General features: G+C 35.5%; 3 protein-coding genes, 1 long non-coding RNA gene and 1 other non-coding gene across 6 annotated transcripts; 4 read left to right on the top strand and 1 right to left on the bottom strand.

The window, feature by feature from the left end:
* The first annotated feature begins 118 nt into the window (after positions 1 to 118).
* Positions 119 to 7111, top strand: LOC100747501 (vacuolar protein sorting-associated protein 54). The gene is made up of 14 exons (XM_003493380.4): positions 119 to 399; positions 843 to 1221; positions 1300 to 1402; positions 1494 to 1657; positions 1737 to 1936; positions 2002 to 2187; positions 2307 to 2433; positions 2540 to 2794; positions 2868 to 3293; positions 3360 to 3640; positions 3704 to 3921; positions 3992 to 4205; positions 4276 to 4593; positions 7010 to 7111. Exons 1-13 carry the CDS (start codon positions 302 to 304, stop codon positions 4535 to 4537), a joined length of 2913 nt encoding a protein of 970 aa, XP_003493428.1. The 5' UTR covers positions 119 to 301; the 3' UTR covers positions 4538 to 4593; positions 7010 to 7111.
* A 62-nt stretch (positions 7112 to 7173) lies between these two features.
* On the top strand, positions 7174 to 8836 carry LOC100747380 (cytoplasmic dynein 2 light intermediate chain 1). The gene is made up of 4 exons (XM_033323625.1): positions 7174 to 7826; positions 7928 to 8085; positions 8192 to 8435; positions 8629 to 8836. Exons 1-4 carry the CDS (start codon positions 7563 to 7565, stop codon positions 8698 to 8700), a joined length of 738 nt encoding a protein of 245 aa, XP_033179516.1. The 5' UTR covers positions 7174 to 7562; the 3' UTR covers positions 8701 to 8836.
* A 583-nt stretch (positions 8837 to 9419) lies between these two features.
* LOC117152319 lies at positions 9420 to 21633 on the top strand. Of its 2 annotated transcripts, none has more exons than XR_004462672.1 (3): positions 9420 to 10341; positions 10819 to 10823; positions 21099 to 21109. It is a non-coding gene; the product is annotated as an uncharacterized LOC117152319 (long non-coding RNA). The 2 variants fall into 2 exon arrangements; XR_004462671.1 differs by lacking the exons at positions 10819 to 10823; positions 21099 to 21109 and adding exons at positions 20876 to 21055; positions 21291 to 21633 and having other exon boundaries at positions 9504 to 10341.
* Positions 19372 to 19535, top strand: LOC112213729. Its single transcript, XR_002947632.1, has one exon. It is a non-coding gene; the product is annotated as a U1 spliceosomal RNA (small nuclear RNA).
* A 1986-nt stretch (positions 21634 to 23619) lies between the features above and the next one.
* LOC112213726 (uncharacterized protein DDB_G0271670-like) lies at positions 23620 to 25802 on the bottom strand (the record flags this gene model as incomplete). The annotated part of the gene is made up of 6 exons (XM_033323629.1): positions 23620 to 24334; positions 24383 to 24628; positions 24773 to 24820; positions 25349 to 25411; positions 25652 to 25684; positions 25733 to 25802. Coding segments are annotated over 6 exons (942 nt in total), but the record flags the coding sequence as incomplete, so codon positions are not given.
* Positions 25803 to 25807: the final 5 nt, after the last annotated feature.

Here is a 25807-nt window from a genome sequence, read left to right as displayed (position 1 = left end):
TTTTGTTTGTAGTTTGTACGCAAAAATATATTATATATCTGTAACTAATTCTGGGACATTTGGAAGTAGTATATCTAGGAACTTTTCGTTGTTTGTTGGTCAGTATGAATTGTGAAACGTGTTATATTTGTTAAAGAGTAAAGAGCGAGACTATGTTCGACGTGTGTTCGACGCTGAACGATAGGGAATAAGTAGAGTTACGAAGTAGTTGTCAAAAGTTTAATTACCGTTTGCGGACTTCGATGTGCTGTAAATTATACAAATCGGTGACAGAATGGCGAAGTAAAGTTGCAAATGGAAAATGGCGAAAGTCGTGAAAGTATCCGAATCGCTACCTACCGTTCTGATTTGTGAATATTGTACTAACCTTACGTTCAAGCAAATAGAAGATTTCATAAGGTGGGTCCACCTGTCCCTGATCTATTTGTCATAAAAAATATCTCGTAAAAAATGGCTCTAACTTTGGTGCATTTTTAATAACCTGGACAGTACAAATCATTTACAATTCTCGATAAGTTTTGTACACGTATTGTATCATACTTAACTTGTATCTAAATCGCATGAAAAATTAATTATATCGCTCGCGGATCCGAATATAGATTTTATAAGATAAATTACACACCCAGAAAGTATAATATAGCGACAAATGAACTACTCGGAAACTAAACTGATCAATTTCAATTTCTGAAAACTTTTTAATTTTGATACTTTTTAAAATACACGCGATTAATGTTTAATTTTTCAAACACTAAGCGATTGACCGTAATTTAGTTGATTAGTTTGGCTTCTGTACAACTTAAACGTTAAATGTTATTAATCGCCAGTATGTAATTTGATTTCAGACATTTAAGAGATCAGCATTGTTCTAGGGAAGGAGGTTCGTTTGTGTGCCTTTATGGTTATAATGGAGTATGCACTAGTCTTCCTGTGGAAGGTGTTTCTGACAAAGATTATATAGCACATGCTACTAAGCACGCAACGATGCAACAACAACGTAAAAGCAACGGTCAATTGTCAGAGCCTTCTTCCTCGTGGACTGTGTATTCCGCAGCACAGAATTTACCAGCTGTTTTAAATGATCCTTTCAAAGGAAAACAAAGTAACTTTTTAACTCGTACTTGGGGAGACGGATTCGTAGAGAAAGTCGATATACCTAAAAGTCCCTACCTTCCTGAAATCACGATGCAACATTTTGAATCGTATTTAAAGAAAATTACAAGGGTAATTAATACATATGCTTAAAAGTGATATACTTATTCCACCGAAATATAACTAATCTAAAGATCGTCTTTATTACAGAGATACCGAAAACATTCTCGTATGAATTCAAATGCCAATAAATCGACTACGCCTAACGAGTTGTTACAAAATTTCCCAAGTTTAAGAAAAGTTAAATCTTTAGGTAAATATAGTATTTATATAAATATTATAATGAAATAGCGATATTTTCTTTTTGTTACGTGATATAGAATTCTTAAATTGAAAATTTACAGATCAAATGCAATTTGATTTATCTAATATCCCAAAAATCTTCTTGATACCTAATTTGGATCTTTCTCAGAAAGATAATTTTTATGCTGTATTTCCATTTGCCAAAAATGGATTATTAAATGAGGATTCTAATATAGTTCTGAATGTAAAACAAATGCAAGAGAAGGTATACCAGTGATATTAAATATTGCATAAAATACAAGAATTAAAATCAATAATGTATTTTAAATTTGTTTGTGGAATAGCTAAGTCATTATTTAGATGTTGTTGAAGTTAGAATAGCAGAGCAAGTTGCTTCCAAATCTCAAGCATTTTTCCATGCTATGACTTCTCACGACGCCCTAATGGAGCAACTTACACAAACTATCACAGTTTTGAAAGCCCTTAGAAAAAATATACACCAAGTTGATAAGCATCTAGTCAATGATTCTTTGGAAATTTTAAGGTGAATTATCAAATTATTTGACGTTTCACGGTATTATATACATTTTTATTTGGATATATTTCTAGGTTGGAACGAGCGAGATCTAATCGATTATTGGTTCAAGAAAAGTTGAAACTTATGGCTACGGTACACCAAAGTCAACCAATGATACAACTGTTGTTATCTACACCCGATTATGTTGCAGCCTTAGATCTCATTGCTACAACACAAGAAATACTTTTACAGGAATTGAATGGAGTACATAGTTTTAGGTATATTTATATAAATAAATATTCTGCTAATAAGATAAATATATACATGTGCATATATATAGATATATATATATATTTATATATATATGTCTTATTTACCTTTTTTCTGTCTTGCTTAGACATTTAAGCTCTCAATTGACAGAAATGGAAAAACTTGTTGATAAAATGTTATCTACAGAATTTCAAAGATATGCAACTGCAGATTTAAACAGACCATTAGGCGAGGAAAATACAGTTTTGGATGGTGTAAGTATATGTAAAATTTTTACAAATTTTACATACTTAGTTTGTAGCAAACAAACCTTCATGCATCTCTTCCCAGTGAGATCATTTGTACATCCTCAACGAACAGGATAAACTTGTTTCCATCATTTCTGGTCTCCTGCGGCAAAAACATTTTCAATTTGTGGATACTTACAAAGAGGAAGCTGTAACAACGGTCCGAGCTGTAACAAAACAGAGGGTCATAGAAGCTTTAGCAGCGAGTGATTGTTGCAGTGATCAACAAGCTGCGGCTTTAGAAGTTGGTGGACTTTCCCTCGCGGAAAGATTGACATTACTTCACAATGCTATACAATCTTTAACATTCCTCTTGTTACGAGTTAAGGTATATACTACATCATATTTTGAAAATTATTCTTTAATAAAATATAATCTTTTGACACAATACACATTCCTAGGCTGTTCACGATGTAATGCGAGATACAGTAGACTTAGCGGCAGGCCGAGTACGTGACGGATCATTCGATGATACGATTCCCGATTGCTTATTAACTCAAGCAGAACATTCGCGAGTAACGATAAAACTCAATGATATGATAACTTCGATTTGTGATTATTGTCATGAGCGAATGGGAAATCTGCTTTCTGCAGGTACAAATGATAAAGATAGATTACAAAGCGAAAAAGAGAAACTAAACAATGAAAATTCAAATAATAAACAAGAAGAAAAAGAATATCAAAATTGGAATGATAAATCATCATGGTTGAGCAAAAGGGCAACAACAGCTCAAGTATGTCAACTAGCCAATTTAGTTGAAGAGTTTACAGAAACTTGCGAAAAACTCTGTGGTAAACAATGCACAGGTTTACGATCTGCGTTTAAGGTGTGTGCTGCTTATATATAAATTATATTTTGTAACTTATAGTTTCTAATATAATATTTTTTATAGGCACAAGCAGGTAAATTCATTCAAAGATTTCATACTGAGCTTAAGACAAAGCTTACCCTTTTATTAGAATCTGAGCGGTGGAAACAAGCTGATGTACCACCAGAATTTCAGTCATTAGTAACATATGTATATGAAAACAAAGCTTTTCCACCGAATCTATTTAAAGTTGATGATAAAGTCAAGAAGGATAATGTCCAAAACTTCATTATGATAGAAGATGAAAAATATGCCATTGTTGGTACAGCTTTAATGCTTATACAAATGATACACGAATATTGCAGGTAACATTTTAATTCTACATCTATGAATATTTTGTGAAACGCTCAATGAAATTTTATTTTTAGAACTGGCAGTGAACTGATAGCTTTATCAGGAACAATTGGAAGACATTTAGCTGAATTACTGCGGCATTACAATTCACGTTGTTGTCAACTTGTCCTTGGAGCTGGAGCAATGCAAGTTGCTGGTTTAAAGACTATTACTAGTACAATACTTGTATTAGCAGCACGCAGTTTGAAACTTATTTTGTGGTTTATGCCTTATGTTAAATCACACTTTCAAAGTAAGTTGATTCTTACTTAGCATTCAACTTACGTTACGATTATGATATTAATACTAGAATTTTCTTCTAGCGTTTGCAGAACAAAAACCTGGTCGTGGACTTGGTGCATCTAGTATAAGCGGTGGCGTTGCATTACTGGATAGCGTTGAAAAAGATATCCGTGCACATGTGAAAGAAATTGAAAGCAAAATTCTTACTATTGTCGACAATCTACTAGGTGGTCAAATATCAAAATGGACTGCAAGACCACCAGTACCATCAAAATCATTTAGAAATATTTCTAGGTAACCATTACACGATTCAATTATTTTATTATAACTATAATTACTATACATCTGAAATTTCTAATTACAGTTATTTAATGAAATTACACGAAGCAGTTTCTGGAATTCTTCCAGCAGTTGAAGTACAAACTCTATATCGTACAGTAAATATATCCTTCAAAGAAAAACTTAGAGAACAATTAGTCAAAATGAATATAGTGAATAACGGTGGTCCACAGCATGGTGTAGTCACATCTGAACTTACATTTTATCTAGAGGCATTACGGAAATTAAAAGTGTTACCAACTAATGAATTAGATGACAATTGGATGAGTGATATATGGACCAGATAACATGCAGAGCGCGTGATATATTGCATAATAGAAGCAATGAAATATTGTAGAAAAAGGTGACTAATCTTTATTACAGTCTTCCTTCACATGCGTTACATCTCAGTGATTATTAACGTTTTGACGGATTTTTAAAAATGTGGCTTGTATTGAAATTATCCATATAAATATGTCTAATTATTTTATTTATAAGGTTGTATGGAATACAAGATTATGGTTTGATAATATTAATATGTGTATGTGTATATATATATATATATATAATATATTCTTATATACATATATATATGTATATATATATATATATATGAAGAATTAACAAGCAGCATTTTTATAAAATGCTCTATTCAATATTTTAAAAATATGTGTAAATAATAATCGGTTTTGTTTAAAAAAATATGATATTACTTGTATTGTTTGTTGACATCTCAATACAAATTGTAAGTTAACAAGATTATTAATATTCGATTACACATATTTTGCGTCTCCCAAGTAATCTTATATGCCATAGTGTTCAAATATAAAATTTCATATGTAAGTATGAATAACTACACAAAGAAATCTATACAAATAGTAGAAAATTATTTTCTTCCATATCAATAAGATTAAATATACGAAGTTTATTTGCAATTGAATACAATAGTAAGCATGTCAGAAATTTGTTATTAATGAAATGATTCAAATGAATTGAATTTAGCATGTACACAAAAGTAAGCATGCAGTAGAAGGACCAAGATAGGTACTAAATTACTTGTTCATTTTTTCCATAACTATTTATGCGTTATTTGGATATCTTTTATTCTTCAAAATTAGAATTTTTTTTAAATATAATATTACAGAATAAGAAATTAGAAATTTATACATTTTGTTAATGAAACGTATCAAGACCTAAAATATGCATAAGAATAATGAAAGATGAAATACGACTGCTTTTATTGCTGTGTTCATTACTCGAACTGATTATAAAGAGTACGTTGACAGATAGATTGCGACAATGATTATTTAAACATTTTTATATATAGCATACTGTTCGCATTAATCTGTTTTTATTGACAGATTATTGAATGACTAATTTCTAAATAGTAAGCATATCTTACTGTTGAACATATTCTTTATTAGAATATATTAATATGGGGATTTTTATCAAAGTTTTTGAAATACCCTGTCTCTCATATTCTTTTTTGCATATGTATATGTATATGTATATGTATATGCAACAAACGTATATATCATAAAACTACAATTGCAAAAACCTAAGTAATAACTTGCAAAAAGATTAAAAAATACTCCATTTCAAGTAACGTTTAATTTCTTATCACGTGTGTTTATTTCTATTCAAAGATATTGAAAAGAATTATAAATTACAGCTTAATTACATTGTAATGGGGATTTTATAATGGATTGTAAATATTTCTTTCAACCTCATAACCAAAGATAAGGTTACTAATAGCTAATATTCTTCAGTTACTAATAAATTATACAGTTACGATGTGGCAGGCTTATATGACTTTCTGAAATTATGTTTGTTTAGAGTAGTTTTAATTTATTATAAATATCTGGTATATGGTGCATTCCGTTATTAACTTCATCTAGTCCATTTTGTACATAAATAAAGACACTACAATAATTTCTTGTATTTTTCTAATTCATAAACAATTTATTTAAAGAAAAAAGCAAAAGCATTATGGTATAATAGAGACACCTAAAACAAGTTTCTCTAACAAAAGAAATTTTAAATTAGCAAGAAAGTGACCGCGATTAATTAATGTAAAAAGTAATCTTGTAAATTTAATCGTCGAAACTCGTGATGCCTTGTTGGATATGCATGTAGAAATAAGAAAATATAACTACTTCAATATATAACATATTAAACGTCTTTATTTCGCCAGATAAAAGGAAATCTTGAATTTTATTTATCTATCAATTTTATGAATGAAACATTCCATTGCTCAGTTGCTATAACAACGAAAATCAAAACATTTTCATAACCTATCCAAGTACGGAACGATATAGAAAATATACTTACATCACTGTGCGATTATTATAATATTTGTAAACATTTGTTCGAAATCTTTGGGTCAAAAATAAAATGACAGATCAAAATTCGTATGTATCTATTAATATGTACATATACTGCAAGTTATTAACATTTACGTTAACTTGAAATATTTTAATTATATATTTTTAAAATGTCGAATATTTTGTACATTTATGAACACTAATGCAGACAATGAAAATACATAGATATTACGTGGTTATGTTTTAGCGAACAAAATGTTAGAGATCACGCTTTGCGTCTTTGTTTAGAAGAAGAGCAACACCGTAAGACTAATCCAATTGAAACACATGAACGTTCATTTATCATTGTTGGTAGCAAGAGGGTCGTATGTAATAAATTGATTAAAACTATTAAATAATGATCTATCGATAAAAATTACGTACTTATAATTATGAAGAAGAAATATGTATTCTTAGGGTAAAACTACGATCGTACATCGATTTCTCGAAAAAGATGAGGCACCGAAACCAACTATCGCGATGGATTATTCTTTTGGACGTAAAGCTGGGAAGAGTTTAGTAAGTTTTCATTTATTTTATGATACCATATCATTCAAATAACAAATAAGTATGAAATTAAGTATACAAATTTCGAATAATGTTTAGAGAAAGTTAAAATTAAATTAATTGAATAGAAAATAAATAAGAAATATATCAGTCGTATACGTTACAGTGCAGAAAGTATCATTTATTCGCAAGAATCAGTTAAGAATATTTCATTCGCTAAAATATAAATAATCATAGTATATCGATAATTAAAATAACAAATCGAAAATGTATTTAGAAACAGTAGAAATAAAAAAAAGACAAAACATGTTATTATGTAACTGTGTACACACGTTATGACGATGACGACAAATATTTAACTGTATCTTTATTTCTTGTTTAATTCTTATTATCGGCGCAGATAAAAAATATCGTGCACGTTTGGGAAGTAGGACATTTAACTTCTTCATTAGTATCAGCCGCAATGACAGGTTCGTCTTTGACTCATTCTCCTCATCATGTCACGGTATTGATTATGTTGGATTTATCGCAACCGGAGATTTTATGGACCACTTTCGAAGAAGCTTTCTCGGTAGTTCGAAATGCAATGAAAATGAGTTATGACGATAAAATAATTCAGGAACTCAAACAACAGCGTATTAAAGAACGAAAAAAAGCAGTGGAAAGAGAAGTCGATCCATTTCCGATGAAACTTTGCCTTATTGGTGGAAAATATGATCAATTTAAGGTATTTTAAGCATATTTTCCAATGTAAAATATATCGTTATAGATGATTCTTAAATTGAAAACTATCACGAAATAATAAATTATTTAACGATTTTGAAATAGGATTTAAGTTTGGATAAAATAGAATTAGTTGGGAAAATATTAAGAGCTACAGCTCACGTTTTAGGCGCAGGACTCTATTATCATTCTGCAAAAGATAAATCTTTATTACGAAGAACTAAAGACTTGTTATCTCACTATGGATTTGGTATTCAATTTTCGTAAGTTTCTATACTGATTATCAAAATAATAGTTATATATTTTGATGTTGCAAAGTTTTGACATTGAATCGATATACTTTACCTTTTCTTGAAAATTACAAATCAGCGATACCAAGTGCACAGATTTTGAGAAGCCATTAGCGATATCTGCCGGTGCAGACTCCCTCTCGTCGATCGATTTGCAATTTCCTCAAACCAGACCTTCGGCTATCTTAGATACCATCAAACAGATTTACGTTACTCGTATACCGCAAGAGTCAAGAAGCAACGAAATTATTCTGGAGGATCCAAGTAACGACCCCAACTTTAATGAACCGATCATCGACAGATTACGAGCTCAGAGAGAAGAGGTATCACTGAGTAATTTAATTTATACGTTGCAGGGAAGGAGAGAATTTGTTTTTCTTTTTAATTTTTTTAAGCAGGATTTTTCTCTTCCAAGATTAATATCTTAAATGGCTGTCTATTGCAATCTTATTACGGTCTTTAGCTTAATTTTACTAATACTATTCATCCAAGAAACTGAAAGTAATTTATTTGTAGGAAATCAATATTCTACTTCACGATATGTTGGAAGGACGAATACCTCAAATTCCTATTCCGGATCCATCATAGAATTAGATAGATGTGTGTCGTCATATGGATTTATCACAAGTACATGTAAAAAAGGGGAAGAAATCTTTCGAGCGAAAGAAATCCCCCTAACGCATGTTTGTCACGTACTTGATCTTATTGAGATTGAAAGAAATCTCCGACAAGCGAAAAATTTCAGTTTACGTAGTTTGTATTTAACATGTTACTATCTGAAAATCTTATTTTACTCAAAAGGCTTATTTTACATTTTTACGTTTACATCAACGTAGATATGTACACGTAGAATCTACAAAATCCTGCTTGCGATATTGTGCTCTTTCTAGTTCACATGTTAAGCTATACTACAAGAGGCATGAATGCCTACAATGGTAACGTCGATAAGGCTTACGATAAAGTGTATTTATCGCGTTTAAAAAGAGTTATGGTATAGATTCTTGTACAAGTAATCGTACGATGATTCTACTAAGTTTAATATTCTTGTACGAGCAAAATATTTAAAAATATTAATATTAGTAATCGATGAATCTATTAAATCGATATTTGTAACTAGCTATGTGTATATATATATATATATCAATTAAAGTACTTTTATTCCTGAATATGCATATTATGGTTTCTAATAAGCGATTATTTTAAAATTCAAATGTTTTGTCGAAGAATGGTCATACGAAATTTTATGAATATACAGAATTACGACGAATGAATCCATTAATAAATTATTCGTCTACTAGATGAAAAATATCCTAAATTCGCCATAATATTAACACTAATTTAACGACACGACGGTATTAAAGTTGTTTCACTGGAACTTACTTTCATCGAAATAAAACGACTGATCTTCCTCGAAATCAATCATTCAAATCGTACGATTTCGATTCTCCGTAGCGATGAAATTACCCATACTCGTGTCATCGCGCACGCGTCTGTTGTTTCGCCCTTTCCCAACAGCGGTTCACCGTGAAATCGAAGGGAGTATAGGGTATAGCGAGAACGAGAGCGTAGGGGAAAGGTGGGGAGGGTGTCGTCGCACGGTTCCCGATTTCTAGCGGCAGTGGAGTAGTGCGCTGATAAGAGCAGCGGCGGCGAACGGTGACGCGTGCGCGTTGCGGTGCGATGCGCATGCGCCTCGAGGTACACGGGTCGCTCCCGATACGCGGATAGTCGGAGTCGAGAGTTTACGAAAACGGGATCCGACTGGGGGGGTTTTCGCTGCGTCGCGGGCCTCTCGCTTTCTGGCCTCGGTTTCCTCAGTGAAAATGCCGCTGTGATAGAGGCGCGCGCGGTGCCGTGTGCTCTGTCCGGGCTTGTCGCGCCCCTGCAACGAGCCAACAGTGTCAACTGTCCACACCAAATTTTATTGCGTTAGTGGTTCCACCGATTCGCGACTGTTATCTTCCCGGCGCTTTTCCCTCCCTCGCTGTCTCCTCTGTCTTTCTCTTTCGTTCTACTCTACTGCTTTTTCCACCTCGTGCATTCTATCCTTCTGGTTATTCGCGCGTTTTTTTTACTATCTCGCAAACCATAGATCGGTCGCGCTCTGTGTGTCCCCACCTTCACGAAACGATACCGCAAGATTTGACACTGGAAGATCGTGACAGTGTAGAAGTGTCGCACGAGTTTCGTAATCGTTTGTTAACGGAGTTGCACCGACGATTCGAACAGGTGAGTTGAAAAAACAAGATCGACATGGTGTCGGTGTCAGTGATTGGCTCCTCCCAGATCAGTGTCGTTGATCGTTACACCTGTCACTGCGAATCAGGCTTCGGTAATTCGATCGTGTCGAATCGATAAAACCAAGAATCGATGGTTGGTTCTCGTCCGACCGACACGATGTTCGAAATGTATATCGCGATGATCATAGACCGCCCCCTCCTGCTACTGCTTCTCGCGATTATCGATTCCGGTGTGAACGCGCCCTGTCTGGACAGTTATCTGGTCGTCCTTCTTGCACGCATCTTTCTTATTTGCGGGATTAAGTTTTTTCAATGATCAATATCGGCCCGCATAAATACAATACTGCTTCGCTAACTGGTCACGAGTAGGGACCTTATCTGGCTATTTATCGAGGAAGGTACACTTTTAATAACGACTAATTGACATAGACGTCAAAGGCTCCATCAAAGTCGACGTATAGGCTAGATAATGTGGTTAGATTTCGTTTCAAGACAAACATTTTTTCAGTAAATAAGTCGGTGAAATTCTAAAAGACCACTTTCCAGCTTCGGAGAAAATATTCCCTTGGCGCTGCAGTAGAATTCAATTTATCTAAACTCGTTACACGACAAACAATTCATATAATTAGAGTTTGCCAATTCTTCCATCGTTCTTTCGTCATTCTTTGTTCAAATAATAGAAATTCACGGCCAGATACATAAACGAATTCGACTGACAGTAGTTTGGTTAATCGAGCACTAAGTACGTTCTCGTCCGAATAAGTGCGCTTCTATTCTACTAAATATCACTTACACGGCCGATGCGTTCTTTCGTAGTTTCATGTGCGTGCGGAGAAAGCATAGAGGGTTCCCTAATCGCGTTCGCGAACGCGTGTTAACAGTTTAAGCGTGATTTTGGTACCGTAACTCACGAGCAGAAGGTAACGAGTCTTTAATGAGAATTAATTACACGCATCGTGACGACTGAGTTATCGCGAGAGTGTTTCGAATGTTTATATGTATTGATAGCGGTGCTCTATATGCAAGTGTACATTGTACATATACGCATATAATATACCGGTGGAGAAATTTATTTTCGAATTTGTACACTCTGGGTCTGAACATGCTTGTCTGGGAGATGTTGATCAATCACTGGCGTGTCAACTTATTCCGCTATTCTCTGATTCACTGATTTATACGGAAGTATGTAGATCGGAAATCTAACTTAATTATATTATATACGTATGATAGGACGAGACGCATCGTATGCGAAATTACATATCTGGCATGGAAATGATGAGATCGTATGTACAATATAATATGACTAAACGTTTGATATTAAATATCGCGAAACGTTTGATATTTTTATTAAACGTCTGAATTGTACAGGTGATAATCGATCTTTTAAGTAATCGATCGCGATCGACCCATTGGATCATATTTAGAACTATAAAAAGATTAAGATGACAATATAAAAGTGTCTAGTATAAAAGTATCTATATATATATAGAATCGAGAGATAAGTTATGCAAAATGTTGAAGATTTCGAAATATTATCTCGTATTTGGACGCATGGGACGCATTGCGCCCAAAATCACGTATCACAGCGATGAAAGCTGAATAAAATTTTGACCTAAGAATTTTAACTATCTTAATTGTTATTTTAGTCATTTTTTTCTCTGTGTCCTGTGCAGAAGTGAAAAACTATCTGTTTCAAAAAATAAGTCTATAATTCCAAATATGGGTTGTATAATACGTAAAAGGTATTGCATTTGTGCTTGCATAAGAAGTAGCTATACCAGCCTAATATCAGAAATGTTTGTTGCATCTTTAGTCAGATAAATATAGCGTGCATTACAATGTCGAATCGGTCGATATACAGACCTATTGCTAACTTTTCTCAGTAGGTACTGTGCTCGACGTTCAATTATAACTCCTTATTGATTGCTCAAACTATACACTACAGGAGCAAAGCATTAGTTATTTGTAACAAAGTGGACGACGCGTAAAAAGATAAAAAAAAACTCTACGTAACGAAATTATCATACCCAAGTGACGAATTAATTCCTGTTCCGCAGCTAATAAATTAACATGAATTGAAAATAGGTTGACTTCAAACTGACATGGTTAATAGAAAAGCAACTATTACTTTCTGTTCGTGAAAAAGAGTCACGAGAATTAGCGAGAAATAAAAATTGTCCACGAAATCGGGTCAAGATCTGATCAAAATCTTGAGTAATAGATGTTACATGTTAAAGCAACGTGTATATATTTTTCACAGTTCCAGTTTACCAAAAGAGGTACAGCTGCCATTTAGTCTATGCCTCGTTTACTTCCTACGTTCCCTTACTTTATCACATTTCGAATTTGTTTCTTTGCTTTACTCAAAAATTTCTCGCTCCACTACCCGCTAAGAACTACCAAGGATGCGTTAGCCTATGAGATCAAGATGAAGATAGCTATCGGACGAAGATTTCATTTTGCAAACTGTTTGTATCTTTTATTGAACAAATTTAAATTTGGTAGATTGTAACCAGTGGATAAGATCTTATCGGAGCCAGAAGCTAAATACACTTAACATCTTTTACAAGACGAACTGCAGCACTCTGTGGGAGCATCGATATCTGAAAAACCAAAGATATAAGATACATTTGCATACGGGAGCGTTGTACAAGCAAAAATCGGCGAATAAAGACAAAAACGTTTCTCGTCGACGGTATTGCTTTGATACGTAGCTGAAAATTACGCTACTAAAATGTTTATTACGTGAATCAAATTAACCTTTGAAACTTAAACGACTCCACTATACTACATGCTACAACATGTTAAGAATAGATAGTAAATCTAGTTTGTAACAAGAGTTGTTTCGGTGCTAAGCGATACTTAATATGCCTGCCTTTCGCAAAGGAATAATTTACGAGTGGTCGTGATAAAGGAGAGAAACTAGCGGTAATTACGAAAGGAAGCCTCTCTGAATCTGACCGAAGATGGCAGTGAGAAAGGTAGATAACCGAAGGATACCGAAACTTATTTCTTAATCTTATCTCGTTGTATTAATCATAGTCGTGTTGGTTCGATTTCGATTAGCGTTATGATCTTCTTTGTTCGTTTCTGGAAAGTAATTGTGTCGACAAATATTCAGGTAGGTTTCATTTTTACGTATAACGTAGTTTACAGCAGGAAGAGTGTTGAAAACGAAGAGCAAAAAATTTGAAATATATTTTATATATTTATAATACATAATATATATTCGAAGTATATAATTTGGTAACTCTATACATAAAATGAGTTACATGAGGACATATAGCACAATTGAAATGAACGATCAAGTCAATTTATTGCTTACGAAACTAACATTTTTCGCATATCATTCAGAGTACTGTAGTTATTTCAAAACAGAGCGCATGCAATTTTATTGAAATTACGACACTCAAAGAACAATGTGAGTCGCGTTAGTCTCACATTATCTATTGGGCATTAATATTTATATCTTCGACTATATATATCGACTACCGCATAAGGTATCTAACGAAATATAATTATAGGTATGTTTACTATATTAAAACGATAAAGCTCCCATGAAATCTTCTCTTATTAGCGATATTCGCACGTAGTATCAGCTATTCGTCACTCTTTAAGAAAGTTGTTACAAAAGATTATTAATGTTCGTTGTTCTTGTCCAAGGGACGAATTTGGATGATTTAGAATTTCTTGTGATATTGTTTATTAATAATACCGATATAGCTTCGATATAGCGTTAAAATCTTGGCGTTATTCCTGAAAAGATTCAAACATTGGTGAAACGACATTTCATGCGCATCGATTTGATATTACGTAATCGTAACATCAAGATATAAGAAATTGTAAGGACTCTCACGCAAGCTGTTTCTCAGAGCAGCGCAAAATTTTCTCGCGATTCGTGCGTTGATTTAACGAATAATCGATGAAAGGTCCGATAACGATCTTGCTGGGTAACTACGGATAAATTGAACAAATACTTCCAACAGACTGTAGGGCACGTAGATACGTGTGTGTGCCACGTGGCAACCGGGTCAATTGTATTCCATAACGAAGCAAATGCTCGTTATCCTCCGAACAATTCGATCATTGTCCTAGGGAACGCTTTGAAAACGTGGAACGTGCGTCTGACACTTTAAGGATGAGTTTTTCGAGCAACGTAGGTTGCATTGTAGCGTAAAAATGTTTATCCCTTAATTATAGACAATTCATCTCTGGAAGAAATATGAATTTTTATCTCATTAGTACAGTGCAGCGATGAAATTTTAGGATTTGAGTACCTCCGGTTGTAAAAAACCAATATAAAAAATAAATATACCTACACAGACGTATCGTTCGACAAAATAGTTGTAGTAATAATCAATGACTGTGTATTGATAACAGAGATTAAACCGAAAATGTAGGTAGAATTGTTCGTCCCTTCGATGTCTTAAGTTTGCCTTTTGTCTCGACGCTTCCTTAGCCTACGATCCAATTAGATAGGCCATGCTATTGTCCTTCGAAGGTTTATTAATTCTACGTCCAATTGTACGAAGTTCGAACCTCGACTCTTCGAACTTCAAGCTGTGTATTCCATAAATATGCAGGAAATGCGCTTATGTATATTATCTCATTATCATATCACGTATATTATCGTTTTATTTCATCTTTTGCCCCGTTTTCCCTTTTTCTTTTTGCTTAGAAGATCGACTCGTTATTTGTATTCTATTACGTGTGGTAATTAGAGATAGCCATAATCCACCGGAACGATATATATATATATATAGGTATGATCGATTATTATTATCGTGTAATTAGCATAGCATAGAAGTATCGGCGACTTACGTAAAATACGTAATATAATAAAATATACGTGTATTTGCACAATTACACGCAGTGTATTAAAAAGCTTTTCTAAAAAGGAAGCTAAAAAGGTAAAGGTAGTTGAAAGGAAAGAGAAATATTTGTTTGTTTCCATATTTCTGAAAGAAGCTACATTTGCATTGTTTTAATTCCATCAAGTCGAAATGTTTCGTTCACGGAATTCGCGCCACGATCATCTTCTCGCTGCGCCGTGGAAAAATTTCATAAGCCGAGTATGCAGTTTGTCGCTGTTTTATCGTGTTCAACGAAAAGATTGTCGCTGTCAAAGACCTTCTTTAATAATCACAGCTGAAAACATCGCGTCGGCCGTGTTTTCGCATATTTGCCATAGCTTCGTACAAATTAAAGCAGGACTCGGGCTCAAGTTCATCCCTTTTGTACGTGGCAATGGGCGCATTCGTGTGTGTTCGCACGATAATTTCAGATGCACGTTGCTCGCGACAGTGTCTTTACTGTACACGTGACGTTTATTATGCCAACGTACTTCCTCTGTTTGTGTGTCAGACGACACTGGTATTCGTGACGAACTGCAATGCAGACGATTGCGGTATCGCCATATCAGAGACCTGCCGATGCGAAAACTTTGTGAATCAGCTAAGCCTCGCAATTAACGCGAATTCACCATGATCACTCCAGTATCGAAATAGAAGGACTGGCGTGCTTTTATGCGAATTACGCGATCGATGGTCTCGAGGAGATTAGACTTATTTATGAAAGTTCCAACTTTTCGTATTTTATTAGCAGACTATTTGTAGATATTAACCGGTTGACCGATATATATATATGGTATTTAATCGTATTGCAAATCATCAAGTATCTATCTTTATCCTTGGTTTCTCTGATGTAAAATAACCACGACAATGTCTTTATTTTAACAAGATCGGCGTTTAACGATCGTTTTTCAACGATTCTTCGTAAAGTCATAAAGTTTTCGACATCGCAGAAGTACATATATCTGGCTCTAGTATACTTGCTTTTGGATTTACATTAGATGGTGATCTCTTGCATTTAAATCGATCCATTATTCTGTGTATTTTTACGAAAGCAAACTTTTTCTCCGCTAATGATATTCTTAAAGTCGTACTATTTTATTACGTAACTAAATGTATCTACGTAAGATTAAATTTGCTTCGATTCGCGTATCTCCGTAACATTTTATCAAACTTATAAAAAGACATTCGGCGTTCAAAGCCGGAAATGTACCGAACCGATGAGAAAAAAAAGCGAAACAATGAAACTTGACCGCGTACAAAGTTATAGTATCGACTGTAGCTATATATTAGGTTGTTCGAAAAGTTTCTTTCGTTTCATAAGGTAATAACGGACGAACAACAATTTCTGTTTTATACTATTTTATCGAATTAGGTATGATCTATTTCGTTCTATTTCCATTATTGTGTTCGTGCATAGTTCAATAAACTAATATAAAAGAAAAAACATTGTGCGGCTTATAAAACGAAAGAAACTTTTCGGACAACCCAATAATATGAAGTAGAATGTAACGAAGGATCGCGTCGATAAATAGAGTTCTTAAGCGTGAAAAAAGGTAGAAAGGATAGAAGAGAAATGCAACGCGTCTCGATTCCACGATCGACTGTCGCTCAGTGTTGGTTAATTTGAACGGCTTCGTCCTCTTGCGTTTTGCCATCGGACAGAGTAACGATGGCCGGTTAAATTCGACGAAGTAACGGGCTTCTTGAAAGAGCATCGCTCCGGATACGGTGTACAGCCTACCGACTGCGTGTTTACGTTACGAAACGTGTTCTCGCATTGCCGCGTAACCGTAAGAGCGTGACGAAAACCGAGCTACGTGGGTGACGGTCTGTCGTCCTCTTCTAAGCAACCTCCACCAACGACAACTCTGCCTTTCACGTAAAGTCGATACCGTGCAATCGTGTCGTTCGAGCCACGTTCGATCGCAAATCGAAAAGATTAGTTTTTAAATATTTTTTACCTCTTCGAAACGAAGCGTACAAAGATATATTAGTTTGAAATTAGACCGATATAGTTTGCTTAACGTTAACGTTCTAACTTTATTCCATAAAAATGGAACGTTAAATATGTAAATCGAACTTAATCCCTCGCCAAAATGAAAATCCAATTACGTCCATATCGTACAATTTGAAAAGCAGGTCACACGCGTAAAGTTCCTTGCCAAAACAAACATGCGAAGGCTCCATAGCGAACCCGATTATTCATCGACATTGTAAATTTCATGAAACAAAAAAAAAAGAGAATCGAAGAAAGAACGAGGTCGTATAACGTGTTTCGTGTCGTTTGAAAAAAAAAGAAGTGGGTGAATCGCATAAAAATACTCGGTGAAGTAGCAACCTCCTTGGCTCTAAACGTGCTATTACGTAAAAAAGTTCTCTCTCGACAAGTTCTATTACCCCGATATACACGATGGATTGCCAAACGTTTCCAACTGAAATTTATTATATACCTGAACTATCTAAATGTGCAAAAATTGACTTTCGTCAGTTGCGTCGTTCTTTCGCCAAAACTTATAGCCGCGATACACGTCTCGCCTACAATGTACGTAATAAGATCGGCTGATTGAGATGACCAGAAAGTCGAGTTCGTCGATAGAATTCTCTCCTTTGCGAAGATTTGCTTCGCCGATTGCACGTTACAAGTTGCTACGTGTATGACGTTAACGATTGGTAAACAAAAGGTTGTCTTCGGACTTGATAGTTAGCACCGAATAGTTTCAGTGGCTTAAAATAGCAGTACGTGAAATATATTAAAACGTCGATTAGCTGCAGTAAAAGGGAGATAAAACGTTTCTGGCAACAGGATTTTCGGGTCACCGATGTGGAAGGGCCAAACACGGGGAATTGGATCATAAATAGCTTATTCGGAGAATTTATTCTACGAAAAGAAAGATAATTTTTGCGTATATCTAAAGAATCAGATACAGATGGCTAGCTACGCTCCATCTTTCTAAATGGGTTCAGAAAATATAGCAGTATGGGATATAAAAGCCCGTATCTGATCCACGATGAACGTACAAAGATACTGACAGACGACGACACTGTTGCTCGCCGCTTCCAAGAGCAAAGACTTCGCCTTATGTCTCGCCGTTATGAAAAAAAAAAAAGAAAAAAAAACGGGGCAAAAATTATACTCACTTTCCATGATTTTTAAACAAAATTATCTTTCTATGTCTTTTTTTTTTCTTGTGGGTTAAATACAGATGAAAGCGTTCCATCAAGGTAGCAACATTGATCGAGCCTTGACACGGGTTCTTTTTTTAATACCATCGAAACCTTGCGTATTACCAACGCAACGCCTTGATACGATGGATCTTGTCTTTGGATACGTCTTTGTCATACGATGGATACACAAATAAAACGCTCGGGTCTATAAAAGAGCCAATGGACCCATAAATATTTACCGTGCGTCGTATTTTTCTTTTCCATCGCTCGCTTCTCTCCCCCGATACTGTTTTAACGAGACTACTCGCTACAGGAGGTCACCTGTTTATTTATCGATGGCAATTAAGGCGCGCGCAAGATAGATCTCGTACGTGTCAACCGTGTTGGATATTTTCTTCGATAACGGCGATGATAAATCTAATAAATATATCTAATAATAATAATAATAATAATAAATAGTTGGCGGATATTTATGCAAATGTATATTTTCGCGGAACCTTACGTTTCCTCGTAAACGCGGTAGAAAATACATTTTGTTCCACGACTATCACCGCTAAACTCTACCGAACTAACTCTACTAAATTTGGATTCCGATCGACCGATGAATTGGATCCGCTGTAGGTACTTCCTAAAATTAGATCGTGAGATTTGTTTTAATCTTACAAATAGATCGAAATCGTAGCAAACCGAAACGTTTTCTTCTTTTTGCACGATCGGTATTTCAGTTTATATAACACGAAGTATTATAAGACGATAGATCCATTTTGCGCCTCGTTCATGATGCTAGATACGTCATATAGAGGAGATATATAAACGATATCGTTGGAAATAAAAATCAATGGATATAGCGAACAAAGATTCGCGAGCGTCGGCCATTTCTGAAAACGATCCGATCACGATCGGCTGTTGTCCACTAGATGACATTCGTTTTCTATAGAATTTCTCGCGAGCGCAAAAGGATAGCGGAGCCGATAAAATTTCTCGCCAATGGTATTGAATTATAACTTACTTGGCGCGGAGGATACCGTGATCACGAAGGCGGTTCCTTCTGGGCGAGGCTCCTCCATTGCACTTGGGTAGAGCTGAACCTTGCGAATACTCCTAATGTGGGTATGTCGAGCGCACAATTTTTGGTAGTCGGGACCTGCGTTCGCGCTGTCCCGGATTCACGAAATCGAAATGTAAAAGTTTTCTCTTTCTATTTTTTATTTAACGAGAGAAAAATATTTCTCGACCGCGACGATCGTTTTTGTTTGCGTTTAGCAGTTGAAACGTATACCGATCTTCGATACATGATACCACGAATATTTTCTCCTCGTTGCAAACTTTTCCGTCGTGTAAAACGTGTGAAAATATTCCTCTCAGCTTTGATATTTCTACTATTTCGAGTTTGTCGGATGAAATAGCGAAATAGTCTTACTCTTTCGACAGAAAGATATATCTGTCTCGAGTTCCTGATACATTTTCAAGAAAGAATAATAGACGTGTCTTCGACTCGTGCGAATTCGGTGAAAAATGTATACACACGGGAAACAATAAAATTCACGTACGCGCCTCTACCTCGTCGATAGACAGAGTTGTTCGTTGCTGAAACAGTGGTTTCTTGTTAGAGGATGTATGCTGATAAACGCGGCAAGCGCGACGAACGATAAGAATTAAGAATATAACTATGTTCTTTTTTATTTCTAAAGTTCTATTTTTCCTTCTTTCGCTTTATTCTTAAACTTTTATCTTTGTATCGGTCGAGAGACAAAGATATCTCATAAACGGAACGTCTTGGCGTAAAAATTTAACAATGTCCTAATTTCTTATTCTCTGAAAATTATTTCGTTCGCGTGCCTCGGTTTATGAAAGCGAAACATACCGATTATTCTCTTGCGTGAACACTTTATCCTTCTATCGAAACTTGCAAATTTTACGTAATGGAAGCTCGTACCGGTCGCCAGATGTGACCCTGACGAATCTTAAGATACTGTCAAATGGCAAGAAGATACCGAGTTTCGTCGCAGAATTCTATTTTGGTAAAATTTAAAAGCTTAAAAGACGATGGTAGTGAAATATCATTACCGTGTTCTTTCCCTTTCGTATTGTAAAGTTATTTCAATTTGAAACACCGCTATCTTCGAAAAAAGGAACAATTCGTTACTTTATTTATGCTTAGACTAGAACGTGTCTCGCGTATCTTGCGGTTTCGCGTTTACGTGCCTATGTAACGTTTACTGATATTACCGAGAAATTGTTGGAAATACAGAACCATAAGCAAGCTACGAAAACACGAATAATAAATAATAAGTCCTAGATTATTATTTATTCCGTGACGTCTCAAACAATGTCAAGTCATCGCTATTTACATAGTTTATCGTTTAAATTTCGCGATCGAACGTTTTACGATTTTAAAACGATTGGGTAGCATTATTTATTATACAACTTGGTACGCGTCCCCACTGTAGTCTGTTTATAAGATGCTACTTTATGTATTAAGCTTAGAAAGAATATTATTTTTAGTTTGTTCTAGACAATTTTCTCTGGAAGGCAGTAAAGTTCTGTAGATTCTGGTGACACAAAGAATATAACGCGCGAAAGCATTTTTTACATCCCACGGAATTTTCTTCGATACCGTGACAATAGAGAGCGTTAAGTTACCCTTGACATATCTTTCCCTCGATTTTCTTAGTATCTCAAAAGGTAATGCCTACTTAATGATAAAAAGGTGTGCTTCTTATTAAAGTGCTTTCCAATAGCACTCTTTGTATGTGCTTCGTTATAATAAAAAAAATTGTTATTTTAATTATCAAAACATTTCATAGTTTTTAATGTATGGTAAGTGTAATATATCATATCAGTATAATATACATATATAAGGTTTCGAAACGATGTGAATAATGTTCCGTTGAGAGGTAAATTTTACGACCGTTTACAGACATTCGACAGAATTTAGAATACGATTTAATGAAATTATTGGAAGAGGACTTTTGCATTTATCCTTGATCTTTATCACGCAATCCCAACACTGACGATGAAATAAAGGCATGGCGAACAGGCTGCAATTCCTTTCATTGAAATATGTACCTTTTTTTGTGTCGAAAGCAATTTCATTCTTCGATTTCCACGGTATGTATTTTTCATCACGGTTCTTGGAATTTTATCTTTTCGCTCGTTTTTTAAGCTCTATAATTTCCTGCGAATGTCACGCTATCTGTCGTGCAGGATTTTTACGCTCTGTTGTAAATGCAGAAATACTTGTATGAAAATAATTTCAATGGAATATACAAGGTGGTTGGCAACTAGTGGTACAAGCGGAAAGGGGTTGATTCTACGCGAAAAAAGAAGTCGAAAATATAGAATACAAATTTTTCGTTCGAGGCTTTGTTTTCGAGAAAATCCACTTTGAATTTTCGCTCGGAACGCGTGCACTTTATCGCGTCTCGTTATAATTGATCTCACTGTAGATCGTTGTCTCGATGGAAAAATTAAAAAAAAAAAATTGTTATTCTATATTTTCGACTTGTTTTTTCGCGTAGAATCACCCCCTTTTCGCTTACCACCAGTTACCAATCACCCTGTATATACTACAAAAACTATTATAATATAAATTTGCTTATCCGTCGTCATTCTTCAATTATTCAAACTATTTGATTTTTGCTGTTCATCGCAAGCAACCGACAATTTCTAATTAAAATCGTTAAACAATTATTTTGATAATATTTATACGATGGATCATATAAATTCATGGAATGAGTGCTACTTTGTATGCCAAATATATGATCTTTTAACGGAATTTTATTCGGATATAAATTCACGGTAGAGATATGTATTAAAGATTTATGAAATAAAAAACAATTCCAAAGTAATTTCAACATTTTACTCGTCAGACGTTTCAACAAATAACGCTGAAATAACTTCGAACGAAACGTTTCTATCGAATCACCTTTCGCGTTATTCGTCTCTTCCTCCTCCCTTTGCGACTGTTGGAGGATGCTACGGTGACTGTTTCCCATTGCTTGCTGGAAAAAATACAACGATGCCTTTGGAAGAGCCGTGAAGGACGTGGCTGGTCGTCTCGCGTGCCACTTATTTCCCTTTCCTGGCGTGAAGCACTTTTCCCTTGAGAATCGTGGCTTATGATCGGGGAAACGAGTCTACCGCAACAATCGGACCAACGTAAGCAGACGAAACGATCCAGACTTTTGTTAACGAACGACGTTTTGTTACTCATTCGTTTTGGTCTTATCTCAATTATTTGTCCTATGAGATTCCTCAGAACGCGAGGATGAAGCAGCCACAAAACGAACGTATCGATGTAGGTAGATTTATAGGAAGTAAAGAATACTAATACATAGTTAAATATAAAGGTTATTCGATATTTCTCTAATATTACATGAAATAAGGCGATCAAGTGGCCTATAATTCATGAAATTTACGCGTTTTACCACATTTATTACTATTGTACAAGAGAATTTATTCATTTTGGTAACTTGTAATTTAATTTTTCAAGTTTTGTTAACATTTTTTTGCTATATAAAATAATTTACAAAAGAAAAAGAACCGTTACGCTTATTGCTTCGTTTATCAAACTGAACTTCCAATCTTGTTTCATGATTAAGCGAAGTTGACTATAGGCGCCGTAATGTAGGCAACCGATAGCTACAAAGCAACGGCATGCAAACACGTTTGACAATAGTTAGGCGTAATAACATGTCGCAAACAATATGTACATATATTCGAGGCTAATATATCCTATTATTTAGATGCACATTATATGTGCAATCCATTATAAAAAGATATGCATTCTTTTACCATTCAGATTGATTATTATCTATATGGATTTAATACGGATTCATTGATACTGTAGAAATTTAGAATACGTAAGTAGATTCTAGATAATGGTTCCGGTATTATAAATATTAATTGAAGTAGAGTGCATAAACATTATTAAAATATTAGGATTCCCTAAGTTTTGCTAACGCAATATAATAGTGATTCCCAAATTGATAAATATTTGGCTGAAGCATAGTGTCATCTTTTCAATATCGCATTCTATAGTTTATTCAACCGGATAAAAATGATAAAGAATGATGCATTAGAAAAAAATTATTATTAGATTATGCATTACAGTAAACAAAATTAAATGGTAAATAAACAAGTAAATTTAAAGTCCTTTTCACCATAGTTGTTTGTTGCACTATTAATATTATACAGCCTATGTGTTAAGGAAAACGGTTTCAAATAACCAGAAAAAGTATCTTGTATAAGACAAATTGTATCATATCTTCTTTTTTATTAACGATTATAGTATAGAGGAACAAACCAATTTATGGACTGACCTAATATATTTTAGAAATTATTGTGCAAACTTCGATTCTTCCATTGACTTCAGTTAGGAATAAATTGATATTTCCTTCAATGCTCGTTGTAGCAACATTGTCCCTGGCTTGTATATAAATTACAAATTCTCATTTGTTCACTATCATAATTATGAAAATTATGATACCTCGTTCGAGCCTTTCGCTAATAACTGTTGCAGTGTACCAACGTTAAATAGACATTGTTCTAAGATGAAAACTATCTTGCGCCCATTGACAATTGGAATTACATCAAAATCATGATTTCTTAGACAGTGCATTAAAGATGCATACCACATATCCCGCGGTGATTCAGTAGTACTAGGTTCGGCAGTAGCGCATGAACAACCGCTAGATGTTGTGGATCTTGTAGTGCTATTTGCTGGTCCTTCAGTACTACTTGAAGTAGATTCTTCGGTAGTGCTACTGGATGGTCCTTCTGTGCTACTTGAGCTGGATTCTTGGGTAGTGGCAATAGCTGGTCCTTTCGTGCTGCTAGGACTCGATTCTGGGGTAGTGCTAATAGCTGGTCCTTCTGTGGTGTCTAAGGATGATTCCTTTGTACTAGTTGTACTTGGACCTTCTGTGTTGCTTGAGCTGGATTCTTGGGTACTGCTACTTGCTGGTCCTTCTGTGGTGACTGAGGATGATTCCTTTGTACTAGTAGTACTTGGAGCTTCTGTGCTGCTTGAGCTGGATTCTTGAGTAGTTCTACTTGCAGGTCCTTCTGTGCTGCTTACGGTAAATTCTTGACTCGTGCTACCGGCAGGCCCCTCTGTGGCGCTAGAACTGGAGTCTGGGATGGTGCTAATAGCTGGTCCTTCTGTGGTGTCTGAGGATGATCCCTTTGTGCTAGTGGTACTTGGAGCTTCCGTGCTGCCTGAGCTGGATTCTTGGGTAGTGCTACTCGCTGGCCCTCCTGTGCTGCTTGCGGCAGATTCTTGGGTAGTGGCAACAGTTGGTCCTTCTGTGGTGCTAGGTCTCGATTCTGGGGTAGTGCTAACAGCAGGTTGTTCTGTGCTGCTGGAGGATGATTCCTTTGTACTAGTTGTACTTGAACCTTCTGTGTTGCTTGAGCTGGATTCTTGGGTAGTGCTACTTGCTGGTCCTTCTGTCGTATCTGAGGATGATTCCTTTGTACTAGTAGTATTTGGAGCTTCCGTGCTGCTTGAGCTGGATTCTTCAGTAGTTCTACTTGCTGGTCCTTCTGTGCTGCTTGAGCTGGATTCTTGAGTACTGGTAAGAACTGGTCCTTCTGTGGTGCTGGAACTCGATTGTGGGATAGTGCTAATAGCAGGTTGTTCTGTGCTGCTGGAGGATGATTCCTTTGTACTCGCAGTGCTTGGGCCTTCTGTGCTGCTTGAGTTAGATTCTTGGGTACTGGTAAGAACTGGTCCTTCTGTGGTGCTAGAACTCGATTGTGGGATAGTGCTAATAGCAGGTTGTTCTGTGCTGCTGGAGGATGATTCCTTTGTACTCGCAGTGCTTGGGCCTTCTGTGCTGCTTGAGTTAGATTCTTGGGTACTGGTAAGAACTGGTCCTTCTGTGGCGCTAGAACTGGAGTCTGGGGTAGTGCTAATAGCTGGTCCTTCTGTGGTGTCTAAGGATGATTCCTTTGTACTAGTTGTACTTGGACCTTCTGTGTTGCTTGAGCTGGATTCTTGGGTAGTGCTACTTGCTGGTCCTTCTGTCGTGTCTGGGGATGATTCCTTTGTACTATTAGTACTTGGAGCTTCTGTGCTGCTTGAGCTGGATTCTTGGGTAGTACTACTCGTTGGTCCTCCTGTGCTGCTTGAGCTAGATTCTTGGGTAGTGGCAACAGTTGGTCCTTCTGTTATGCTAGGTCTCGATTCTGGGGTAGTGCTAATAGCAGGTTGTTCTGTGCTGCTGGAGGATGATTCCTTTGTACTAGTTGTACTTGGACCTTCTGTGTTGCTCGAGCTGGATTCTTGGGTAGTGCTACTTGCTGGTCCTTCTGTGGCGACTGAGGATGATTCCTTTGTACTAGTAGTACTTGGACCTTCTGTGCCGCTTGAGCTGGATTCTTTGGTAGTTCTACTTGCAGGCCCTTCTGTGCTGCTTGAGCTGGATTCTT

Source organism: Bombus impatiens, unplaced genomic scaffold (genome assembly GCF_000188095.3).
Source record: "Bombus impatiens unplaced genomic scaffold, BIMP_2.2 scf_1080, whole genome shotgun sequence".
Lineage (NCBI taxonomy): Eukaryota > Metazoa > Arthropoda > Insecta > Hymenoptera > Apidae > Bombus > Bombus impatiens.
The sequence above is the reverse complement of the archived record's forward strand: the minus strand, read 5'-3'. Positions and strand labels throughout refer to the sequence as shown.